We start from the raw sequence: 22,618 nt of genomic DNA on the forward strand, positions 1-22,618 counted from the left end.
ACTCTTTTTATCTCATTGATCCTTTAGGCCAAGTTAGTTACTGTTTCAAGCTCTGCTTGCTCACCTAAATTCTCTGTAGATACTGTTAAAAGCAAGTGCTGCACCCAGTCTCTTGAAAGCACTGGGGTGAAGAGCAAGACTGTACAACCGCTTAAAGAGAGACTTGGTGTTTGCTGGGCTTTCCTCCTGCTGTCTCGGTGTTGTCTGCTTGATAGACCATTTCAAGAATTCTCGTATGCACTGACCACAGAAATCTCTCAAAGTGCTGTCAACTGGATCCACTATGCCACTCTGAAATTACACAAAGTTATTTCATCTCAAGAATGAGAAAAACCCCCGCCACTGGCTCTTTGCAGTATCATAGCAGCTTATCTACATTGCACTATTGGCAAATTAGAAAACTGTACTCACAGTTTACCAGAAATTAACAAAGTTCAAAATTGCTACTGTCCAAAGGGAAGGGAAGAACTTTCACCCCTCACAGCGCTGAATTACCAACTCAAAGACCTCGATTTCTATTCCTGTCTCAGCCATCAGTCTAAGTAACTTCATTTTCTGATGGGTGTGCTTCCTCCACGTAAGAAGTGGTGTAACAACACTGACTTTTATTAAAAAAAGTACTCCAATCCTCTTGACCTACCTTGCCACCAATCACTTCTGTTCAGGGCAAAAACTAGTTTTAAATGTAAAACTTTTGCACCTGGTGAAGGCAAAGATACTTGGAGAAAAATTAAGCACACAAAGGCATTCAGGTGGATGAATGGTCAATGTGCTTCAATTGTTCCTAGCTCATACTGATGATAAAGAGTGTTGCATTTATCTGAAGATGATATACCTGCATTTAGAGAATGCCAAAGAAAGAGAAAGTCACCATCCAAATTTCAGTTAAGAAATATTAAATGGTTACTAGAAAATAAATAAATAAAACAACCATTTTCTTTCTTTCAAATAGTTAAGGGGCCATTCTATCTGTTCAGGTGTTCCTGGTTGCTTCAGCAGTAAAATCATTCTAGTTAAAAATAAAGTTATATGGCACAGAGAAAAGAAAGCAAAGACTTGAGACCTACCAGGATAGCTTCCAGGAATGCCACTGTATCTTGACTCTCAAATTTTTTGTTGTTGGTAAACCAGTGAATGAGTTGCATGACTAAAGGCTCATACAGCTGTCTTGATACCTGAAAAGAGCAAACATTAACTACGTTTTTTGGGTTAACACATATCTATGCTACTTTGCTATTACTGTGTAAGAATAAAAACCAGTACTTTGAAAAAGGGTCTACAAAATGAACACCCAATTTCACATTACATTCCCATATCAAGGATCAAAAAACCCCAGACAATCAAAATGGGTTAGATGTTTTCTATTCAGCTCGTCTCCATGACCTCCAAGCTTACTTTCAGTAATATCCTTTGAGACAAAGAACATAGCTTGCCAGACTGATGTGCCAATACACAATCAGGGAAACAGGGATGTTTATTTCTTAATCCATATTTAGATCTAAAAATCTATTTTTACCATTAATGTAATTTCCCAGATTTCAACAATTCCACCTGTAAATCAATCTGATTGATTGCTGTCATACTATAGCATGAAGGGAAGAAACACTAAACCCACTTATTCGTGCATACACACATGCTTCATCAGCAGTACCTGTGGCTTGGACCAATCCAGACATCATTTACCTATGGTTTACGTTCAGCCATATGCCAGCAAAAGAGGTTTCACCTAAACTGATAACACAGCTTCCTGTCTGTTTTAACAGAACATAAAATCCCCTTGATCTCAAAGTAGATACAGATGCCAGGGTCCAAGCAGCAGTCTCAAAAGACACAAAAACCTGTAATTTCTGTGGAGATGAACCTACATGTCTGTTCTGTTTTGTGCAAAGGAGGAGAATTATCAAGTCCAAATGTTTGAATGAAATATATCATCTGTAACTATCAAAGAGGTAGCTACAAATTCTCTCCTAAACGTTCTTCCTATGAGTGTGGCTTTGCACACATTCAATATCAAAACAATCAACTTTACCTCCAGTTAACTTCTTACTGAAAGACAACAGAAATTAAATATGGGGATAAAGAGGGTTACTGCCACTAACTCCCTGTGTGAACCATGAAACCTAAATCTCTCTTCTCTGAGCTACTCTGAATTACACTACATTATAGAAGTATTTGAAATGAGTGTTTGAAAAGGTTTCAACCCCACTCTTCCCAAAACCTGGACAATCCATCCCTAGAATAAAATTTCAGCCTACAAAATACTCCTCATTTGGGGAAAAAAAAACCCCAACATTTTAGGGAAACGTCTAAATAAAAGTATTAATTAATTAATTGCCACATTTAAAGGTGGGAATTTGAACAAGCTAAAATTCATATAAATAAATCTGCTTACCTGGTCTATGTCACAAGCAAGACGAAGCAGTACTGGGAATACTCGCTTATGTAAATGGTACATAGGTGGGGGACCCTGACGTCCTTCTGGCATCTGAGAGGCTTTCCCCAACATATATGTGACTATGCCATGTAGCAGCTCACACGCTGCAACCTGAAATGTAAAAATCCCTTTGGTTATGCACCCATTACTTTCATAGAGAAGACAAAATTATGGAGAATGAATCACATGAAAGGGGGTACTTGAGAAATCACACCTATGCTAAATCACTGTTTCCAGGAACGGATCATGACCATTGAAGCAATTTACACACACACTAATTGGAGTTTTTCCTAATGATTTAGTCTCTCTTATGAGCAGTAACATATCAGCTGGAAAAAGCTCATCATCAGAAAAGTGTCACCCCTGGTGTCTTCAAGGATGCTTCCAGTCTGGACTCTTTGGGTATCAACATCCCAATCCAGCACAGCACCCAAATATTTGCTTAAGTGTTCTGCTGGTCTGAGCCCACAAGTTCACAGGTTGGGCATGAGAAGGAGGCCAAATAACACTAGTTTAAAAAAATCCACTAGTTTAAAATATTCATTTTTATGTTAAATCAAGCACAATGCTGTGTGACAGAGCTTACACAACTTCTGCTCTTTAGCTTTGAAACACTCAGAATAGTGTAATTATGAAAGGGCACCAAAGAAGTACATTGCTACCTATGAATTAATTAAAACAGGTCTGTAGTAACAAGGAAGGCATTATTTGATGCAATTTTATCAGCTAGCATAAAACAAGATGCAGAAAAAAAATCAGTACTTTTGTTTGCCTGTCACTTGCAGAAAGAGCCAGTTCAGTCACATGAGGCAAAAATAAGTCCAAGTAGATGACAGGCTTCATATCTGCAAATGGTACAGCAAAGCTCAGGCGCTTCTCAGTGTCCCAGGACACACATTTCTTCATCATCTCTTCTGCAGAGGTAGCTGATGCATTTGAAAGATGAAAACAAGCTTAATACAATATACATAAAGCAAGTATTTACTAGGCTCAGTCAAAAAAATCTGTAACCTTCCAAGTTCAGTTAGATTGCCAAGCAATGTTAATGCTTTATAAATTACTGAAAAAAACATAGCCAACATTTCAGGTGATAGTTACAACAGTCTCCAGTTTAAATACAGGTTAAGTTTGGAGACAAATAAATCCAGAAGGCATTGAATCACACTTGATTTAAAATACTCCTGTAAGACATCCAATATAATGCATTTGTCTTCTAATGTTACAGAAAATTCTTGAAGGTCAGTCAGACAAGAAGATCCAACACACTGACTCCTGCAATTGCACAGAAAATGAAGACATTTACAGCCATTTATAGCTATCTCCTCCAAGAAAAACTGGCATACTTACTCCCTTCTCTCCCTATATTCCCATATTTGAAAATCTGGCTAACAAAATCTGACCACACTTTGTATTTAATTTCCAGAGAATAAGCCTACTTTTCACCAGTATTTTTGAGGAAGTAACAGAGAAGTACTTGGCAGAAAGAAAACTGATTGCAAAGGCATAAAAACAAACATAAGCATGCAAAGAAAGGAAAAAAATTCATACTACTACATTAATTTTTAAATTAACTAAATTTTGTGCTGAATTCATCCATTGAATCTCATGGTCAGGTACTTACACTACTGTTTTCCATTTTTATTAGACTGTATGGTATTTAATATTTAACTTATAAAGCTTGTTCATGGCCTGGACAGAGAAAGGGAGAAAATGTTGTCTTTTTTTTTGAGGAGCACCCAAATGGAACTCTAGTACTCACTAATGATGTAGCATGATGTACTTTAAACTCACAAGTGAAAAAGTAAGCTTGCTAAGATTTACACAATTCATGACTACAATTCTTAAATACTGGGAGCTGTAGTAGAGGTAGAAATAAGTACAGAGGGGCTACAAACTGGGGCAAAGTTTTAAAATGGCTTTGCAGCCAGAGGGTGAAGGGTGGAATAAATAAAACCATATACTCAGATGCATAGTTTTTTGCTTTCAACTGCAGTTTCCTAAACACTTTCCCTACTCAATATTAAGTTGGTGAATACTTCTGCTCTACTAAACTCCAGAACTGAATAAAAGTAATTTTGTTTAAATGAAAGCAACAAAAACCAGGTATATGAAAGCGATGTTGAGGCCTTAATGAAGTCTACTTTCAAGAGAGACAGAAGAGGCATATAAGTACTTTTGACAGGATACTCACCTGTAATTAAGTTGTGGTTAATCTGCCCTCCCAAAGATCCAAGAAGGCGTGCTACCCTAGTCCTTACTGCTTCCAAGGAGGGACTATTATCCTAAATAATTCAACAGATTAATATTAGTGAAAGAGCAGTTACTTCTATATAGCAACAATTTTGTTTACAGAGTAAATGAAGGTTTTATGGCCCTCATTAAACACAGATGAAGAAGGTAAAATGAAACCATGAGGAGAAGAATTGCATCAAACAAGAGATGAGCTTTGGTTTAGTAAAAAAACAAGGGCAAGACTGGAAAGGATTTTCATTGCGTTTTGTGAGCTTTCCATTACCATTTCTCAAGTAAAATTTTATTACCACAGATAACACATACCTACAGAAAGACATAACAGTAGAGAAACAAATCTCAAGCAAAAACTGCTCTTTTCATTTGCTTTAATTCCAGAACTTAAAGTTTAGATCCTGTACCTATACAGAATCACAGGATCATTTAGATTAGGAAAGACCTCTAAAGTCATCAAGTCTAACCATTAACCCAGCATTGCCATACTCATCACTAAACCATGTCCTCAAGTGCCACATCCATATGCTTTTGAACACTTCTGGGATGGTGATTCTAGCACTTAATGTGTAGCTTGCTCCAATGCTTGACAACCTCTTTCATGAATATATGTTTCCAAATATCCAATCTAAACCTTCACTGGCACATCCTGAGGCCACTTGTTCCTGTCCTGTCTCTTGTTACCTGGGAGACCAACCCCCACCTGACTGCAAGCTCCTTTCAGATAATTGTAAAGAACATTAAGGTCTCCCCTGAGCCTCCTTTCCCCAGACTCATCAGTGCCTCTCTCAGGCAATTGAATTTCAGAAGCAACCTGTACAGGATACAAAATTAACTAATTTTGTTTCACAGAATCACAGAATGACCAAGGCTGGAAGGGGCTACTGTGGCTCATCTGGTCTAAACTCCCTTCTCAAGCAGGGTCATCCTAGAGCACAGACACAGGATTGCATCCAGACAGTTCTGGAATAGCTCCAGTGAGGCAGACTCCACAAAGTCTCTGAGAAATCTGTCCCAGTGCTCAGTAAAGAAGTTCTTCCTCATATTAGATGGAACTTCCTGAGCATCGGTTTCTGCCCTTTGCCTCTTGTCTTACTGCTTGGCACTGAGAAGAGCCTGGCTCCATCCTCCTGATACCCTCCCTTCAGATACTGGTAGATATGGATGAGGTCTCCTGTCAGTCTTCACTTCTCCAGGTTAAGTAGGCTGTGATCCCCTAGCCTTTCCTCATAAGAGATGCCTCAGTCCTCTAATCATCTTTGTAGCTCTCTACTGGACTCACTCCAGGAGTATCATGTTTAAAGACAACCAGGCTGGAAAGAGTTCTGTATATAGGAGTAATGTCACATCTAAAAACAGGTTTATTCCAAGTTAATTTGTGTAGTGGAATATACAAATAAAACTACATTTACATTTGAGAGGCCACTGGACAAAGTAATACATATGCTGGCCTCTAAAGACTGTAAGCCAATCCACAAGACAATTAAAAATCCCCCAAATGCTTAGACATTTACAAAACGGTATTGCCTACTGCAAAACTGCCAAGCTGGGACCTGATTTTGCCTGGGAGTCAAATTTTTGTTGCCATAATGTATCAGTCCAGCAATGATAGTGACTTACAGGATTTCTTCCGTCCCCCTTCCCTGCTTAATTCCCACCCTCACCGTAGAATATGACATCTTTCCAGCTGTGCTGATGTAACAGCTTGTTGAGCCACACTGCAGAATGGAGTTCATTAAACTCACCTAAGGTAGTTAGCCCTCATTTAAAAAAAAAAAAAAAAAAGTATGCATTCAAGAAAGGAAAAGAAGTAGTGGGATGAAAGGATTAACATTTAACTCTTAAAATAAAGAGGGTTCTTACCACCGAAAATGTCTTTGCTTTTCTTATACGCTGTATCACAACTTTTTTACGTCCTTTCTGGGCTGCTTGAGAAAGTTTCCTTACTTCCCAGTTATTCTGGGATTCAACTGATGAAAAAAAAACCAGCATATCAACACCAGTTTATTGTAACAGCACCTGATGTACCTACTCATAGTTTCGTTTAAAAAAAAAAACACTCTTGTTTTGCATATTTTTATTTTTTAAATGTGACAATTATTTTTTCACTTAAAATCTTTATTAAGGAAAATAAGTCTCTTAGCAAAACTAAGCTAATTTAAGCAAAAAAGGACATATCACACAGAAATAATAAATAAAATGGCAATGATTACTGATGGTTCAGCAGAAGCAAGTAAATCCCAGTTTAAGAAAAAAGTGCATTTTGGGGTGTAAGGGAAGTTATGTTGTTCCAAACACAGAAAGTACACAATATAAATAAAAGGTACGGCATTTTCACATCTTTATTAAAAAAACTATTTTCCTCTTCCTTAAGACCAGCAATTTTTTGCATGTATGTACCTGTAGATGTAGAGCTTTTCAAATAACCATCAAGAAGAGGCAGGACATCCTTGTAATAGGGTTGCATCATATGTCTGGGGATGTGAGCTGACCAGTCTTCCAAAGCATCCAGGCCCAGATCAGCCATTGGGGTACAGCTAAGGCCCAGCTTAAATGCATTCTAAATGTCAAATACAAAACTATCAGCCTTTCACATTTATTCACTAATGCTACTTAATGGTAAAAGAGACAAATTTAAAAGCATTTAGTGTCCATCTCCCTTTGCAGTAACTTTTCTCTGTTTAGCATCTCACTCAAGATCAGCACAGGAGATATGTTTATATTGCAACACAGGCAATAAGAAAGTCTGCTTAGTGCAAAAGAAAATTCCAACAATTTACTTTTTATCCAAAGAATCAAGTAATTTGTATTCTATCTTAGTGAAGATTGTAGAGAGCTTAATAGTTACCTTAATACTGACTTTGCTACAGAATGTTTGTACATATCTTAGGGAAAAAAATGTTAGTTGTACATCACTTTGACTCACCTGCAGTGCAGGAATATATGCTTTGATATCAAGCATGATGATGTCATGTGGTAAAGAGAGCAAAAAAATCAGACAAGATGCCAACAATTCATCTTTATACTGCTTCATTTTTGCTGCAACCTAAAATGGAGACAAATAGATCAAGAACAAACATAAACATTTTGAAATCTTGACTTAATTGTATCAACACCCATGTAAAATAAACAAGCCCAAACTAATATTGGAATCTCATTCACCTGCAGACAATTACCAGAAGTATTTATACTGTTATTTCTCAATTGTGAGAACTGGTGACCAATACACTTCTTCTGACATTGAAAAAACTGACCAAAAAAGATCTTAAAACCTCACTACCTTGCATAGCTCAAAAAGCAAGAATATGTCTACTGTGTATGTAAGATTTTTCAGAAGATTAAATTTTGATTGAATCACACTTGTTTTTATTCAGCCTAAGAAAGTTAGGGAGCAACATTCCTTACCTCTTTTCCAAACTTTACAAACAATGCAAAGCAAGAGCTCTTTTCTGGGTCTTCAGGACACCTTCTGAGGCTCCTGGGGCTGACATCCTACCAAACAGAAACCACAAGTTAATACTATAAAAAAAATATATGAACAACAACTCAGAATACATACATCACACTGTCCAATACAAAACTGGTGTCAGTGAAAACTTGAAATGTATCTTTGATCTTTCAGAGGTTGGAAATTAACATTAATATAGTTCACTGAGGGTCAACTTTCTGGAATATATTAAATATTAAGCAAATAAACAAGAGATATATGTCTGCAAAGCAGCTTTTCAATGGTTTAATTTTCTCTGCTCATGCAACAAATAATAAAAACCCAAACTTCCCTAACAGTGGATGTCCAGGTGGCAAGAATGATGGCTTAACAAGAAAACAATTTACAACAGTGTCCACAGTACAAGCATCTACACCGAAGAGGTTCCAAATGTGCTTCACTTGGTGCCATCAGCAGCAGTGGCAGGGACAACTCTGAGCTCTGTGCTGGGATACACACCCGCATCTTTAGTCCAATAGCTTTCAAACCACAGCTAGTGCATCTACCACTGGGGCATCATATTCCCTGTGGAAATCAGCGAATGGAGCAGGAATACATTCCAGAAGTTGAGCCATTAACCCATACATGACTCTGTTGTTCTGGTTATTGTTTCTATCCAAAATATCTTTTATACCACCTGCACTGCAAAGGTACCTCCTCCCATCTCTCTGTTCACCCAGCTCAGGATTTTGGAAAGAGTCCTGGGACAGGCTGCCCAGGGAGATCACAGACTCTCCCTCTAGGAAGACATTCCAAACACACCTTGATGAGCTGCTGTGTCACCTGCTCTAGGTGACACTGCCTTGGTGGAGGGGTTGGACTGCATTAATTCCAGAGGTCCCTTCCAACCCTAACAATTCAGAGATTCTGTGATTACACAGGGATGGTGTCTCTTCAGAAACTGCGCTTCTAGTCTAAATTTTGACTACTAATGTGCTTCAAATTATGGAGGCACAGGAAGCTATAAACATTTGAAACAACCCAGTAACAGTTTCAATGAACTATTTTCCATAGGGAATAAAATACTATACATAAAGAATGGCACAGTCATTAATACAATATGTTACTCCTCCACTGGGTCAAAGATCTCACCTCAAAGTATTTTATCCTCTTGGCAATTTTCATTGTAACTGAGAGCAGCTTGTAGAATCCACTAATAAGAGGTAGTCTTGTTGAATGTACAATAAGCTCATAACCAAAGGAATATACCCAAGGGTGAAAGTATTCCACATGTTTCTCTGGAAGTATCTCTCTAAAACCAAGTCAAAGAAAACAGAGAAGGAAAAAGAAGAAAAAAAGTAATCAAATACAAAACTTTATTTTTAAAAAACTTTCATCTCAGTACAAGAAAGAAATATTGCTGTAACAGAGCAGCAGACAGACAGAGAATAAATGTATGCCGTGTTCTGAGCCAAGCACGGGAAGATTTTAATTTTGTTTTAGAGGGCAAAGCCATTTATTATATCTCATTATTGAATTTATACAAACATACATCCTCGTATATCACATTCCATTACTGGACATCCACAGGCAACTAATGCTGTACCTTTGACTTAATGCCCTTAATGGTCTATGAAGACTGTATCTCTGGTCTCTGAAGTATTTAGGATACATGGTCAGGATAATACTAGAAGTTATAACACATAATGAATGACAACTACATCCAAATAATGAAAATGAATGCCAATTAATGTCTCTTGTATTCTTTTGAAAAACCTGAGCTGATGTGTTTATTCATGGCCCAGGTGTCTGAAAAATCCTTCCTGTCTCCCTCCTAATCCTCTTGTGCATTTTGAAATATGACCTACCAAACTGACTCAGAAACAAGCACCTTAAACACATTTCACCTCAAACTTCTTCCAACCACTTTGTAACTTTCAAATTACTTAAAAACATATAAATACCTGCAGAACTCCACTAGATTTATAAAGGCAATAAAATCTATTGGCTTAGTTGGCTGTAGGTTTGAAGCAGGGTCAGAAGAAGGCCCAACCAAAGCACTGTCACCTGCATTTCCATCCTGAAAATAAATGTTGAAGAAAGAACACTGGATCTGTGACAGCACAGAAAGCCTTTATGCATTTTTTTTCCACATTAACAATCTGTCTTTTTCTAGCTGTTATTAGGTACTCTGTGAGATGAAGGACTAACAGTTAACACATCAGTAATTGAAAGGAAAAATAAGAGATGCCTACTTCTAAGTAGAAAGCCAGTCAAAAAATGAAAAACAGTAGATTCCAGAGTAGAAAGTCTAAAGTAACAGATTCTGTGAACTTCTATTGATTCTGATGTTTCCATCTCCTAACACTGCAATGCTACATTCAGAGATATTAAGAAAAACATTTTATCTAGGATAAATGTTACTTCAAGACACTAAAGGGTGCTATCTAGTCATAATTAAAACAAAGCAAGGGATATGATTTTGGTTCCCTTACAACAGCAGGAGTTAATGGATAGGTCCTCAGGTCTCACCTGTTCACTAATATCCAGCTTCTGAACAGTCAGGTCCAATTTCTCAATAATCTTCAAAACAGATTTTATAAGTTCATCATACAGGACACGACTTAGGGATTGCAGTTGTGCATTTTCAGTAAGGAAGTTTGCATCCTCAAAAACACATTCCTTTGTAGGACAAAAATGTTCATATTTCAAATCACAAATGAAAATTATTTCTTTAACTTACAAGCTAACATTTAAATGATCCAGAGAATCCAGTTTTAGATGTTTCTCAGCTATAGAAGCAGAAATTAATCCCTGTTTAATTAATTTATCAGCCATAAAATTCAACTAAGACCAGAAAACAATCCTTCTATAGCATGACATTTGGAAAAAGTCTGAAGTTAGAAAAGCAGCTATAAGACAACAAGACTCAGGATAGCGTTTTATTTTCCATTTCATTTTGTATTTCCATGGTAACCATGCTTTACCTTCATTGTGTCACAGCTCAGTAGACTTCTAAAGAGGTACAGATAGTCCTTATAAGTTGGTACTTTTGATCTTTGTGTCCCAACTTCTCCAGCTTCAAAGGCTTCTTCTGATCCAGAAGTTTCTTTTACAGAAAAATCCTGAAGGGACACAATATTTGTCAGACACACTGCTCTGGTGGTTTGACCCTGGGTACATACCCACCACGGCATTCTACCACTCTCCTCCTCACCAGGATTGGGAAGGGGAAAATAAGATGGAAAAAACTCATGGGTCAAGACAAAAGCAGTTTAGTAGCAAAAGATAACAAAAGATTTATTCTCTACTTCCCATCAGGAGGCAATGTCCAGCCACTTCCTTGGAAGTGGGGCTTTGGTACATGGAGCAGAAGCTCCAGAAGACAAACACCCTAAACAGGGCCTACCACCTTCTCCTTTCTGCCAGCTTTTCTTGCTGACCAGACACCATATGGCATGGAATATCCCTCTGGTCAGTTTGGGTCAGCTGTCCTGGCTCTGTCCCCTCCCAAGACCTTGTCCCCCAGTCTTTTGGTGAGGGGAAAATGCTGGAGGAGCCACCTTGATGCTGTGCCAGTGCTGCTCAGCAGTAGCCAAAATACTAGTGGTGTTATCAACACATTTCCAGTTACAAATACAAGCACAGCTCCATGAGGGCTGCTATGGAAAAAATTAACTCCATCTCAGTCAAATCCCAGTACAACTGCCAGTGGAACTACCTGACCCATGCAACATAATGTAGCATTACTGCTGCAGTAGAGACATGGAACGTTTAGTGTTCTCCATCAATCTGAAATCTACCACCTCGTTCAAAAAATACCCCAAAAAAACTCTAAGGTTGTTCTCCTAGTGCTCAGTTATTTGAGAAATTCTATAGTTACTCAGCTGCACAGGATTAAAAAGCTTTAATATCCTTGCTTAACACAAGCATTCAGTAACATTTAAAATGGCCAAAATTTAACCTGGAAGAAAGCTGGATGACTTTAATTACAACCTACTTTATTAGAGGCAACCTGACCAAACAGAAGCCTATTTCCTGTAATTTTCTTTATCCAGCACAAGAGGCACATCTACACTGTGCTGAGCAGAGGTGGGGATGAGAGTCTTAACAACAAATAAGCCAATAACTACTAACACTAAGGGACTAATAACATAATGGATAGTACTATTTTTGCTTCTTTGGGCATTCCCTTGTTTACTGGGTTAGGTTGTCAAGAACTGGAATGGAATGTATGCCTTAGGAATCTAAATGAAATAAATATGTTTAAACAGTCATTTTACCTTTGAAAATGTGATTGGCTTTGAGAAAATTCTGATTAATCCCTGATGCACTGAAACAAACAAAAAACAAAATTGCCTGAATAGATTTAAAAAGTGTGGTATTCATATCACTCATTATATTAACAATGAAACAAACCAGTTTTCTGTATTCTGTCATGGTAAGGGAGAACAAAAGAACACAGATTTTTTCCTTTAAGGACGAAATAGCTCAAATCAGAGCCTTGACTCTATGATGTTCCACAGGCAACCAATCCTGAACTTGCTTCTTACTACTTTTTCTCAATACTGCTTTGACTTTTTTCTGATTATGAATGACAACCAAGGCATCACCCATAATGCCCTTATTGAAAAGGCAACAACCTCCAATTATGTTAATGGACTTAAGATCAATATAGTACTTGGGTGTACCACTTCCTAACTCAAGAACATGGGAACAATGAAAATGCCCCAGCAATAGAGAAAAGCCAGGATAAATAGTTGAAAGAAATAAATAATTTCTGAAAATCATTGAAAAGGAATGTTAGCTTGAGACTATTAGAACTGTCAGTTACCAATACTGACACATTCAGTATTACATTCACAGAACTATATCTAACTTCATATTTGGAATTTTACTATTTAAAACTTCCAGAAGATAAAAAATTTGCATTTCTAATAGAGATAACACTCACCCTATTTTCTGTGCTATTTTTAGGTGTAACTGAAAGGACATTGAACAGATGTCCTATGATTTCCTATGAAATCCCTTTCTTCTCATAATTCTTCAGAGCAGGAATGCAAGTTTTATCATAAACATGTATTCTCCTGCCCTAAATCATACCCACATTATTATTCAATATGATTATTAAATGCATTCTTGAAGTTATTTAACAGTGGATATTGAAAAATATCACCATGAAAACACTCAACCTCCATTATTAGAGAACAGGAGGTTCTCTTCATTTTTGATCCTGAATGGCTATTCCACATTTCTCTCCTAGAAACAGTTATGCAATTTAGGGGGAAAAAAACCCAACCAAATGAAAAAAAAAAAACCATGATCCCAAAAAACTCCAACGAAGTTAGTAGCACAACTCACCCACAGTGCTAATAAAGCTCCAGAGAACTGGACCTTTTCCTGAGAGAGACAGAAACACCTTTATTATAGATTTGCAACAGACCAGCTGCATTTTTTCAGTGTACTGTGGAAAGCTGTTGATCTGCAGCACAACTAGATGTTCAAGAACTGGAGTGTATACCTCAGGAACCTAGAATAAAGAAAAACAAAACATCCATTATGCATATTATGTGAAATTATTTCAGCATGTTACTTTGTTACAAGAGCTTGCATCATGATCTGCTCTGAGAAGGAGAGTTAGCAAGTGAATTCATCTTAGACACACAAAAACCCCAAACAAAGAAACAAACAAAAAGCAACAACAACAACAACAAAATCCTCCCCAAATAAAACTAAACAATCAGAGTAAGAAAGCTTCCTGGACCACATTATGGAAACAGATTAGTGCTTCAGTGAATCTAGTTTTATGCTTACCAGAAAAGTACCAATTTAAATAAACAACAGTAACAGTATTATAATCTGTTTATCCATAACCACCTGAATGAAAAATGTATGCCCCAATCTTACTTCACAGCTCCAGGCAAGATCCAGAAAGGCCTCATTTAAACAGACAGCATAACACCATAGCAGAATCAAAGTACCAGTCTCAGAAAACATGCTAAGTATCAGTACCAAAAGGCAAAGCAGTGGTATAAACACAAAAAGGTTATGGCTATGTCCAAATAAAGAACATAAAATAAATAAAATATATTCATATTTGCCTATAATGATTTTCATTTCAATGCACTGTAGCCTTTTATTTAGCATATTCAGTGCATTTTCTTTATTCAAATAAAATCCATTACAGCATTCTTCTGATACTCTTCCCATCCCCTAGGGGCCAGATGTCATTACATTTCAGTTAAATAAACACCTTTTACCATAGGTAGGTTCACAGCTATTACCTCCTCACACACCTGCAACTGCATAAAAGAATTGGGTGGTACTTTACATACTCCACTTACTGTATCTATATGGAATATCACACTGGCAATGGACTGGAGGAAGCTTGGTAGCTGATATAGATGGTCATCTATTGTTTCTGCTTCTGTGAGGAACATTTGCTTACAACGCTGAAGGAGCTCCACATACATGTTGTCCACATTCTCAGGATGTACAGCTTTACAGGGCTTACAGAGAGAAAATAAAAACCTGGTTTGGCAATTTTGTTGAGCTGAGCAAATAAATGCATGCTGTAGCACTAAAACCCAGCCACATCTTCACTGAACCATAACAGGAATAATATTTGAGGTTTTTCCAGAAACTCAATTCATCTGAAAAAACTAACTTCAAGTACTTGCTACATGTATGAGAAACACAGTACCTGACATGGAGTATAATAATAGTTCACTAACGCAGTGTAAGTTACTGTAAAAGTACTTGAACTTTCAGTGACATGAATTTATATTCAGACTGAAAAACATGGGAGTTTGGCTGTAAATATCTTAAATATTGCATTATGGATACTTAGATTCACTTATATTTTGAATTAGCTGCATTAAAGTAATAAGTCGCTCACCTTAATGTACCTTAACTGATTATCACTGATAGGTTACTACTAGTCAATACTTAACTGAGCAGCCCAAATTCTGAACTTTTATTGTTATAGGTCCTGTAAAAACAGAACCTATAAAGACTATTCCTAAATGAACGAACAAGTGGAAAGTACCCCAAAGAGTAACAGAGGGTTTGCAACAAATTTCTATAGAATGATTAAAAATTAAAGATTTCTATAGAATGATTTGTAAATCACAGCATGAACTAGATCAGAAACAAGTCCTTGTGGACAGGAACCAGGTCAAAGGCAAGAACTATGGTAGGGAACTGACCATGGCAAAGAATGGACTGATTTACGTAACAGCGAAATATGGCTGTTGGCCTAAAAGTGTAAAGTCTAAAGTCAGCCTAAAGTCTGTCTAAAAACATGCTGACAAAATTAAGACTATCCAGTTATCACTTGCAGAACTTCTAGTAATATTTTAAAATTATTTCAGCAATTAAAGAAATATTCTGCCTTAAAACTGAACCAAGCATGAACACAAGTTCAGTGCTACAGTCACAACTTGCAGAAGCACCAAGACTCTCCTTCCTCATAACCCAGTATCTGATGCTTGGCCAAGATTTAACTAAAACACAGTAACAACTATTAATATGTCTTAACATATTAGATATTTATAGGTACTGGAGCATTAAATTTGTTAAAATTTGAAGTATTATCCTATCTCTATATTTACATGATACAGTTTTAAGTTCTTGTATTCCATAACAGATGTTTTTAAGACGGTTCTTTCAACTCCATAATTTACAATACTTCATTTTTTTGGGAACAAATACCTCGAACTCAATTCCTTTCTACATCATATCACAGAAGAAGACTAGGTTTGAACAAAGCACATGGAAAATTCTACAAACAAATGCACTCTATTCAAAAGGTAGCAAAAAGAGGATTCAGCTAATAACCAGCTATTCTACTGCAATTCCTAAACTTCTCTAAATAAAGTTTGAGATCATTTAACCTAAATTTTGCTTTGAGAGACAAAAAAAAAAAACAGTCTAGAATTTTATTATATAAAAACTGTGGTACCACCATCAAGCACAGAGGCTGCAAATACATAAATACCACACTTTCTTTATAGAACTTGATTGTTACATTCCCATTTTAATTGACTGCTGACAGAAAGTGGAAGTTGCTCCTAATGGTGATTCCTGACAAATGTACCTGCCATCCATATTGGTATGTAAGCATGGTTTTGTTTGTTGTTTCTTTTTGTACTTTACTTTGTGGCTGTTTCACAAATCACCTCCTACTGTCTGGCAGTCAGCAGTGCCTTTTAGCTGTTTGAGTGAGCTCTGTCAGAATCTCTGAACTACTTTCAGAGTGAAGCCTGGATTCTACCATTTAAATGCAGAGAGAGATAACAAGGTATTCCATGTACCTGGGCAATTAAGCACATCCTGAAATTTTGTGACAGCTGCATATGAAGCTCCTGTTTTCCATTTCAGAACTTGTGCACAGGAACTAGCTACAACTACAACTCAATGATGCAAGAGCTCCCACTAGATTCAGTATACATTTGAAAATTTTCATCCAAAAGGTATTTTGTAGTCTAAGTAATTAAGTCCAACACTTAATCCAGAAACAGGAGCATTCCCTATTAAAAGAACTGTGTAAAACTGTAAAATGCAGGGCTTATGAACCCTAGCTTTACAAGCTTTCAGTAAGCTCCTTCACCAGAATAACTCCTCTGCACATACCGATGCGAAAAGCCCATATCCGCGAATGGCGATGGACAGTTCCTTGCTGCTCGAATCCATCCTCCTGATGGTTCCATAGAACTGCTCCATGAAGAACTGCAACTTGCTCTTGTGTAGCTCTACATCCTTAGCCACCATTAAAGAAATCTGTAAAACAGATATAAACATTCTAGCATTTCACAAAAAAATTACATTAAGTCTTAGAAGATCCCTAGCTTGTAATACAAAGCACTAAATAATAGACTAAACTAAATAGATTCATTGAACTTCCAAGCACCAAATATTCCCACTATTTCAAGAAATTTAATTTTGCTTTAGACTTGGAGATCCCAGTGAAGTACCACACCTGCTTAAGGAATGAATCCAGTGCAGAATAACTGGCTTTCTTCAGCTCCGGATGCGTGTGGCCACACCATTTGCACATCACTTCATAGAGGGACATATAGTTGTCCAGGAGCAAGGCTCCAAACTGAGCAGAGTGCCAGCTGAACAACTGTAACCCAGCTGCAATTTAAAAACAATTCTCATTAAAAACCAGACTTACAGTACATTTTACACAACCAGCTCAGACTGTGAAAGTCCACCTTAGGACTTTAGGTAGGCAGACCTACCGTGACCAGAGGACATAAAATGTATTCCTCTAGTCTCTACTGATAGTCTACAGTATCAGTACCCAAACATTAAGGACTTAAGCATAAAAACAACCTTCCAAAATCCTCTTCTTAAATGTACACCATCATAGAACACACAGCTGAGTTCTGATGTAATTTACTCTACTATTGAAAAAGAAAGGGACTTCAGTGATTACACATAAAAATACTTGATTGCACAATTCAGAAGGATCTGGTTTCTGTTGTCAGGACACATGTACAAGTCCCCTATTCTGTCAAACTGCGATGCAGACAAATAAAGAATTCACATTATAGGTAATTTCACTATTCCAAATATACACATAAATGAAATTTCAAGATCCTTAATGAATTAACTGGGGAGAGGACAGACTACCTTTAAAGAGGGTTTTACACCTCACAGTTACCATGGGCCTAATACTCAAACCTTGCATTTCTGCAATTTCTGCATAAGCCACTCACATTTCACAGGCCAGTTTCTAAGCTTCCAATTTTTCCCCCATTCTTTTTCTCCTTCTTCCAGTGAAATTTCTCTCCTTATCTTTTTTAACTCAATCCACTGTCACACCTCTTTTCTCCTAATTAGCTACATTCCTCTTATTTCTACCATTTCTTCTCACATCACAGTTTTGTACAACTTCAGAGGGGCAAATGACATCAAGTATAATGCTGCTATTCATAAGCTGATTAGACCTTGACTAGTTTAACCAAATAAATGTTAAACTCTATATTCCAATTTGAAGTACAGCAGCTTCCTCCCAGCCAGCTTAGAAGATTGAAGACTAGAGCCATCTGAACACATCCAGTAAAGAATAAACAATTCCAGAGAAAAGACAGCATCCACCTCAGCATGAATGGAAACAGTTTACATCTTACCTAGAGGTACTGCATATCTCCTCTGATCAACCTGTAATACCAGAAAAGGTTTGTCACTGTGATTTAGTCTTCATCAGGGCTAATTTGTTTATGCAGAACAGTTAATACATAGCAGACTTACCTGTGGGTTGATTGCCTTCATTGCAAAATCAAAAATCTCCTTGGCAGTCTGAGGATCTGTGAAACAATCCAACAGTGAGTATTTCACTACTGATGTACAGTAGGCAGAGTGAAGACTAAGGTATTTTTATCAATGCTTGGTATGAAGCAGTGATAGTGGAAACCTCATTTTAAGAGACAGAGACTTTTTTCCTTATATACTCTTAAATCTGAAAAAAAATTGTACATCTTTATTAGTTGCTTTTTCTGAATATCCGTGTTTAAGTAGACTATTAAGAGAAACACATCTCCATACAACCTTCATTCCAGCTTCAATGTGACTCTCACAGCTGCCCAACATTTGGTCAGAAAATAGCACTTCAAAGATTTACATATAGAAAAACGCTGATGAAGCCACTTCACACAAAGACAGATTACAAGGACTGCATGAGTGTGTATTTTGCATAAACCATCTACTAACAGGGAAATTTTAATTCTGAGTTTACACACAGAAATGGTGCTACTTTTAGGCTGTGTAGTAATTAAATGTACAACTGTCTGTAAAACTGTACTAAAATGTGTCACTGCCCTTCTCATAGGAAAAGAACATACCTTCATCCACAGACTTGGTGAAGTTGTACATGAGTGCAACCAGTCCCCTCAGACATCCTGCTACAAGAGGGAGCTTGGGTGCTCTTGTAGCAGATGTCATCTGCAAAGAATAAAATACCCTCAAGCTAAGATGAATTTACACCAAGGCTTTCCAGTTCCTAGAATTCTAGGTAAATAACTTATTTCAACTTAATAGTTATATCAGCACCCAACTCTATGAAACAACTCCACAGAAACATCTTTACTCCTAAGTGTCACGTCATTTGGAGGGAAGCGTGGGAGATCATTTGAAAAATATGGAAATGTTCCACCAAGACCAACAATACCAAAATTTAGATAAAATACAGTAATGTTTTGAAATGTTAAGAATTCAGAAATATGAAAGTTCAGCAGAAATATGATGTTCATCTCATGTGCAAGAACTTTGCAGCCAGTAGAGAACAAATCAGAAACTACCAGTGCATGACACGGTAACATTTCTTGGGGAATGATCATCACAAGCCATTTTTGCACACAGTGAATTTTCATTTGGTGAATTTTCACTTAGAAAGCTTTTCAGAGCCAGAGAACACAACTTAAACAGTCTTTCAATAAGAATTTATGACTGTTCAGCTAGATCCCTACAAATTGTACTAGTTACAGTAGTATTCCAACAGCCAGTGCTATACATTTCAAAGGACAAAAAAAAAGTCCCAAAAACAAAGCAATGCAAAAAGAAAGTCAAAGCAAAAAAAACCAAAGAATGAAAAGAAATTCCAATCATACCTGTGTTCTAAGCTCTCTCAAATAAGCTCGGAATAGTTTTTCAGAGTTGTTAATCATGTCACTAGGCTGGACTTCTCCCAAAACTCCCAAAAGCTCATAAATCTTTTCCAATACTAGAAAGTAATTTTTAATATTATTAAATCTTAATTACTGAAATAATTGCTTTTGGCATTTCCAGTGCAATTTCTATTAACTTACGACCATGAGAAAATCATCCCATACAGTATAATTGCTTATTAAAGTGTGCAGCAAACATCTTTATACATATATACACACACATATATGTAGCCATATCCTACAATGTGAGATGCATCCTCCTCTCACATCAGTAAGTTAAACATATTTACTATTTTTAAACATGGCTCAGAAAACTAATTTAATGGCCACATACACTGAGGAAGCACTTCCTAAGGCTAACAGAAGTTTTTAGGCTTGAATTCAGAGTGAAGGATTCTATGTAGGCACAAATTTTATGAGACTTGTAAAGCCAAGATTCCAGCAGTATCTAGCCACAATAATCAAACTGCAGCTCATACTAATATGCCACAAATAATACAATCAGGCAAGGCAGAACTGATGAGCTCACATTAGAGGTGACCAATGCAGGAACTATCACACTACAATTGCAGCTTTGAGGGAAACACTAGCCAGGTTTAGAATAAGACAACAAAGAGCTTTAGAATCATAGAATTGTTTAGGTTGGAACAGACCTTTAAGATGATCAACCTAACACTGCCAGGTCTTATCAATGAAACATGTCCCCAGGTGCCACATCTACACGTATTCAGCAATGGTGACTCCACCACTTCCCTGGAAGCCTGTTCCAATGATTGACAGTCCTTTCTGTCAAGAAATGCTTCCTAATATCCAATGTAAACCTCCCCTGGTGCAGCTTGAAGTCATTTCCTCTTGTCCTGTCACTTGTTACCTGGGAGACCAACCCCCACCTGGCTACAGCCTTCTTTCAAGTGGCTGTAGAGAGCAGTAAGGGCTTCCCTGAGCTTCCTTTTCTCCAGGCTAAACATGCCCAGCTCCCTCAGCTGCTCCTCACAGGACCTGTGCTCCAAACCCTTCCCCAGCTCTGTTGCTCTTTTCTGGACTCGCCCCAATCCCTCAAAGTCCTTCTTGTATTGAGGGGCCCAGAACCGAACACAAGATTCGAGGTGCAGCCTCACCAGTGTTGAGTATAGGTGGACAATCAAAGAAAAACTAAGGCCTACCTGTGTCAGGAATTCTACTTTTTGCAGCAAGCTCCTCATAAAATTTATTAAATATCTCCCTAACTTTCATTTCTTCCATCAGACAGGAACGTTGTAAACTGTGAAGCAACTAAGATGGATTTAAAAAAAAAAGGAAAACATTTAGATCAATACCCCAGTATTACTCGGTCTAATAAAAACACAGTTCATACATGCAAGTTCAGCTTAAGTAAGCAAATATGCTATTCAATGAAAGAGATCTAAGGTGACTTGTCCAAAGAAGAGTAATGGCATGCAATCGACTTTAACTACACTACATTCCTATATCTGCATAAATACAGAATTTACAACTTTTAATTTATAGTATACATGTTACATATAGATCACCTACGTCAACCTTTATACAATATGATTTATACATATGTACACATGAACTCCACTAGAGCACAGGCTCAGAAAGTCTGCAGTAGCTTTTATCATATTGCATTTCTTCTCTCCCGAGCAGATTGGCTAGTATAAAGACAATCCAATTCACAGAACTGACTCAGAATAACTCAGAAGGGAGTTTTGTTTCTCATAAACAAACCTAAGTAGGCACAAAAGCATTTACAAAATAAAGGTCTAAATGTGTTCAAAGGAACTACTGTCTCACACAGCAACTAAATTTCTGGAAAAAAAGTCCTCCTCCTCCACATTTTCCAAATACTTTATCTATTATTAGAATAGAATATATAATACATAGTATTTTGAAACAAGAATGCAATTGAACAGCAAAATTTCTCCTTAAATAAATGAGAGAGAGATCTGCAACTGCCCCCAAACAATTATGTCTTGCTCTAAAACAAATGAAGGAATGACATGCCCACATCTAAGCAATTCTCTACTAGAGAATACTGAAGACAATCTGTTGTTAAAACATTTTAACATCTAAATATTAGCTATCACTCTTCTCTTGCTACGTCAGACTACGACTTCCCTGCAAGAGGAAGAGGAGGGGCAGACACTGATCTCTTTGGTGAGCAGTGAGTGACAGGACCCAAGGGAAGAGTCTGAAGCTGTGAAAGGGGAAGTTTAAGTTGGATATCAGAAAACAGCTCTCCACCCAAAGGGCAGTTGGGCACTGGAACAGGCTCCCCAGGGAAGTGGTCACAGCACCACACCTGACAACAGTTCAGGAAATGTTTGGACAATGCTCTCAGGCACGTGGTGTGACTTTTGGGGATGATGCTGTGCAGGACAGAGCTGGACTCAATGATCCTTGTGGATCCCTTCCAACTCAGCTTATTCTGCAACTCTCTGATATAGATTTTCTGCATGATATAGTGTAACCATAGTAATACAGCAGGTTTTCTATTTCTTTCTAGAAGCAAGAGAATTTATAAAATGCATTTTACCTTAATCAGAAGTTCCAGCGCTGAGATTTTACATTTTGCTGCTCTCTCTTTTGTATAAACACTAAGACAAGTTTGCTTCACAGAAAAGAAAATTAAGATAACAATACTTGTAAGTAAAGATGGAAATTCAAAGATAATGTTTTCTTCTACCTCTTAAAGTATCTGCTCCTTAAGGTTAAGGTTTTTTAAAAAGACTAAAATAATATCTAGTCCTGGAAATGGCTTCACTGACAAAACTGCAGCACTGTCTGACATAAAAACAAACCCCAAATCAAGCAAAGAAATGGCAGTTTCCACAGTAAAAT

The 22,618-nt window shown here is 37.2% G+C and overlaps 1 protein-coding gene across 2 annotated transcripts in view; it reads right to left on the reverse strand.

Moving 5' to 3' along the window:
* Positions 1-22,618, reverse strand: part of PRKDC (protein kinase, DNA-activated, catalytic subunit) — an 82,109-nt gene that overhangs the window by 57,912 nt on the left and 1,579 nt on the right. The window contains exons 4-27 of one of the 2 annotated variants that reach the window (XM_041412768.1): positions 22,314-22,388; positions 20,941-21,049; positions 19,721-19,833; positions 18,956-19,055; positions 18,366-18,421; positions 18,245-18,275; positions 17,086-17,243; positions 16,740-16,886; positions 14,450-14,614; positions 13,467-13,635; positions 12,389-12,438; positions 11,093-11,230; positions 10,638-10,787; positions 10,070-10,185; positions 9,258-9,417; positions 8,084-8,170; positions 7,605-7,724; positions 7,079-7,238; positions 6,542-6,648; positions 4,626-4,716; positions 3,197-3,360; positions 2,393-2,545; positions 1,068-1,175; positions 65-291 (exon numbers count right to left, since the gene is read on the reverse strand). In XM_041412768.1, coding sequence (XP_041268702.1) covers positions 65-291; positions 1,068-1,175; positions 2,393-2,545; positions 3,197-3,360; positions 4,626-4,716; positions 6,542-6,648; positions 7,079-7,238; positions 7,605-7,724; positions 8,084-8,170; positions 9,258-9,417; positions 10,070-10,185; positions 10,638-10,787; positions 11,093-11,230; positions 12,389-12,438; positions 13,467-13,635; positions 14,450-14,614; positions 16,740-16,886; positions 17,086-17,243; positions 18,245-18,275; positions 18,366-18,421; positions 18,956-19,055; positions 19,721-19,833; positions 20,941-21,049; positions 22,314-22,388 — 2,954 coding nt within the window. The remainder of the gene's footprint in view (positions 1-64; positions 292-1,067; positions 1,176-2,392; positions 2,546-3,196; positions 3,361-4,625; positions 4,717-6,541; positions 6,649-7,078; positions 7,239-7,604; positions 7,725-8,083; positions 8,171-9,257; positions 9,418-10,069; positions 10,186-10,637; positions 10,788-11,092; positions 11,231-12,388; positions 12,439-13,466; positions 13,636-14,449; positions 14,615-16,739; positions 16,887-17,085; positions 17,244-18,244; positions 18,276-18,365; positions 18,422-18,955; positions 19,056-19,720; positions 19,834-20,940; positions 21,050-22,313; positions 22,389-22,618) is intronic. The other variant, XM_041412767.1, reaches the window with a different exon arrangement.

This window comes from Onychostruthus taczanowskii, unplaced genomic scaffold (assembly GCF_017590055.1).
Source record: "Onychostruthus taczanowskii isolate IOZ18803 unplaced genomic scaffold, ASM1759005v1 scaffold4, whole genome shotgun sequence".
In the NCBI taxonomy this organism is placed as follows: Eukaryota; Metazoa; Chordata; class Aves; order Passeriformes; family Passeridae; genus Onychostruthus; species Onychostruthus taczanowskii.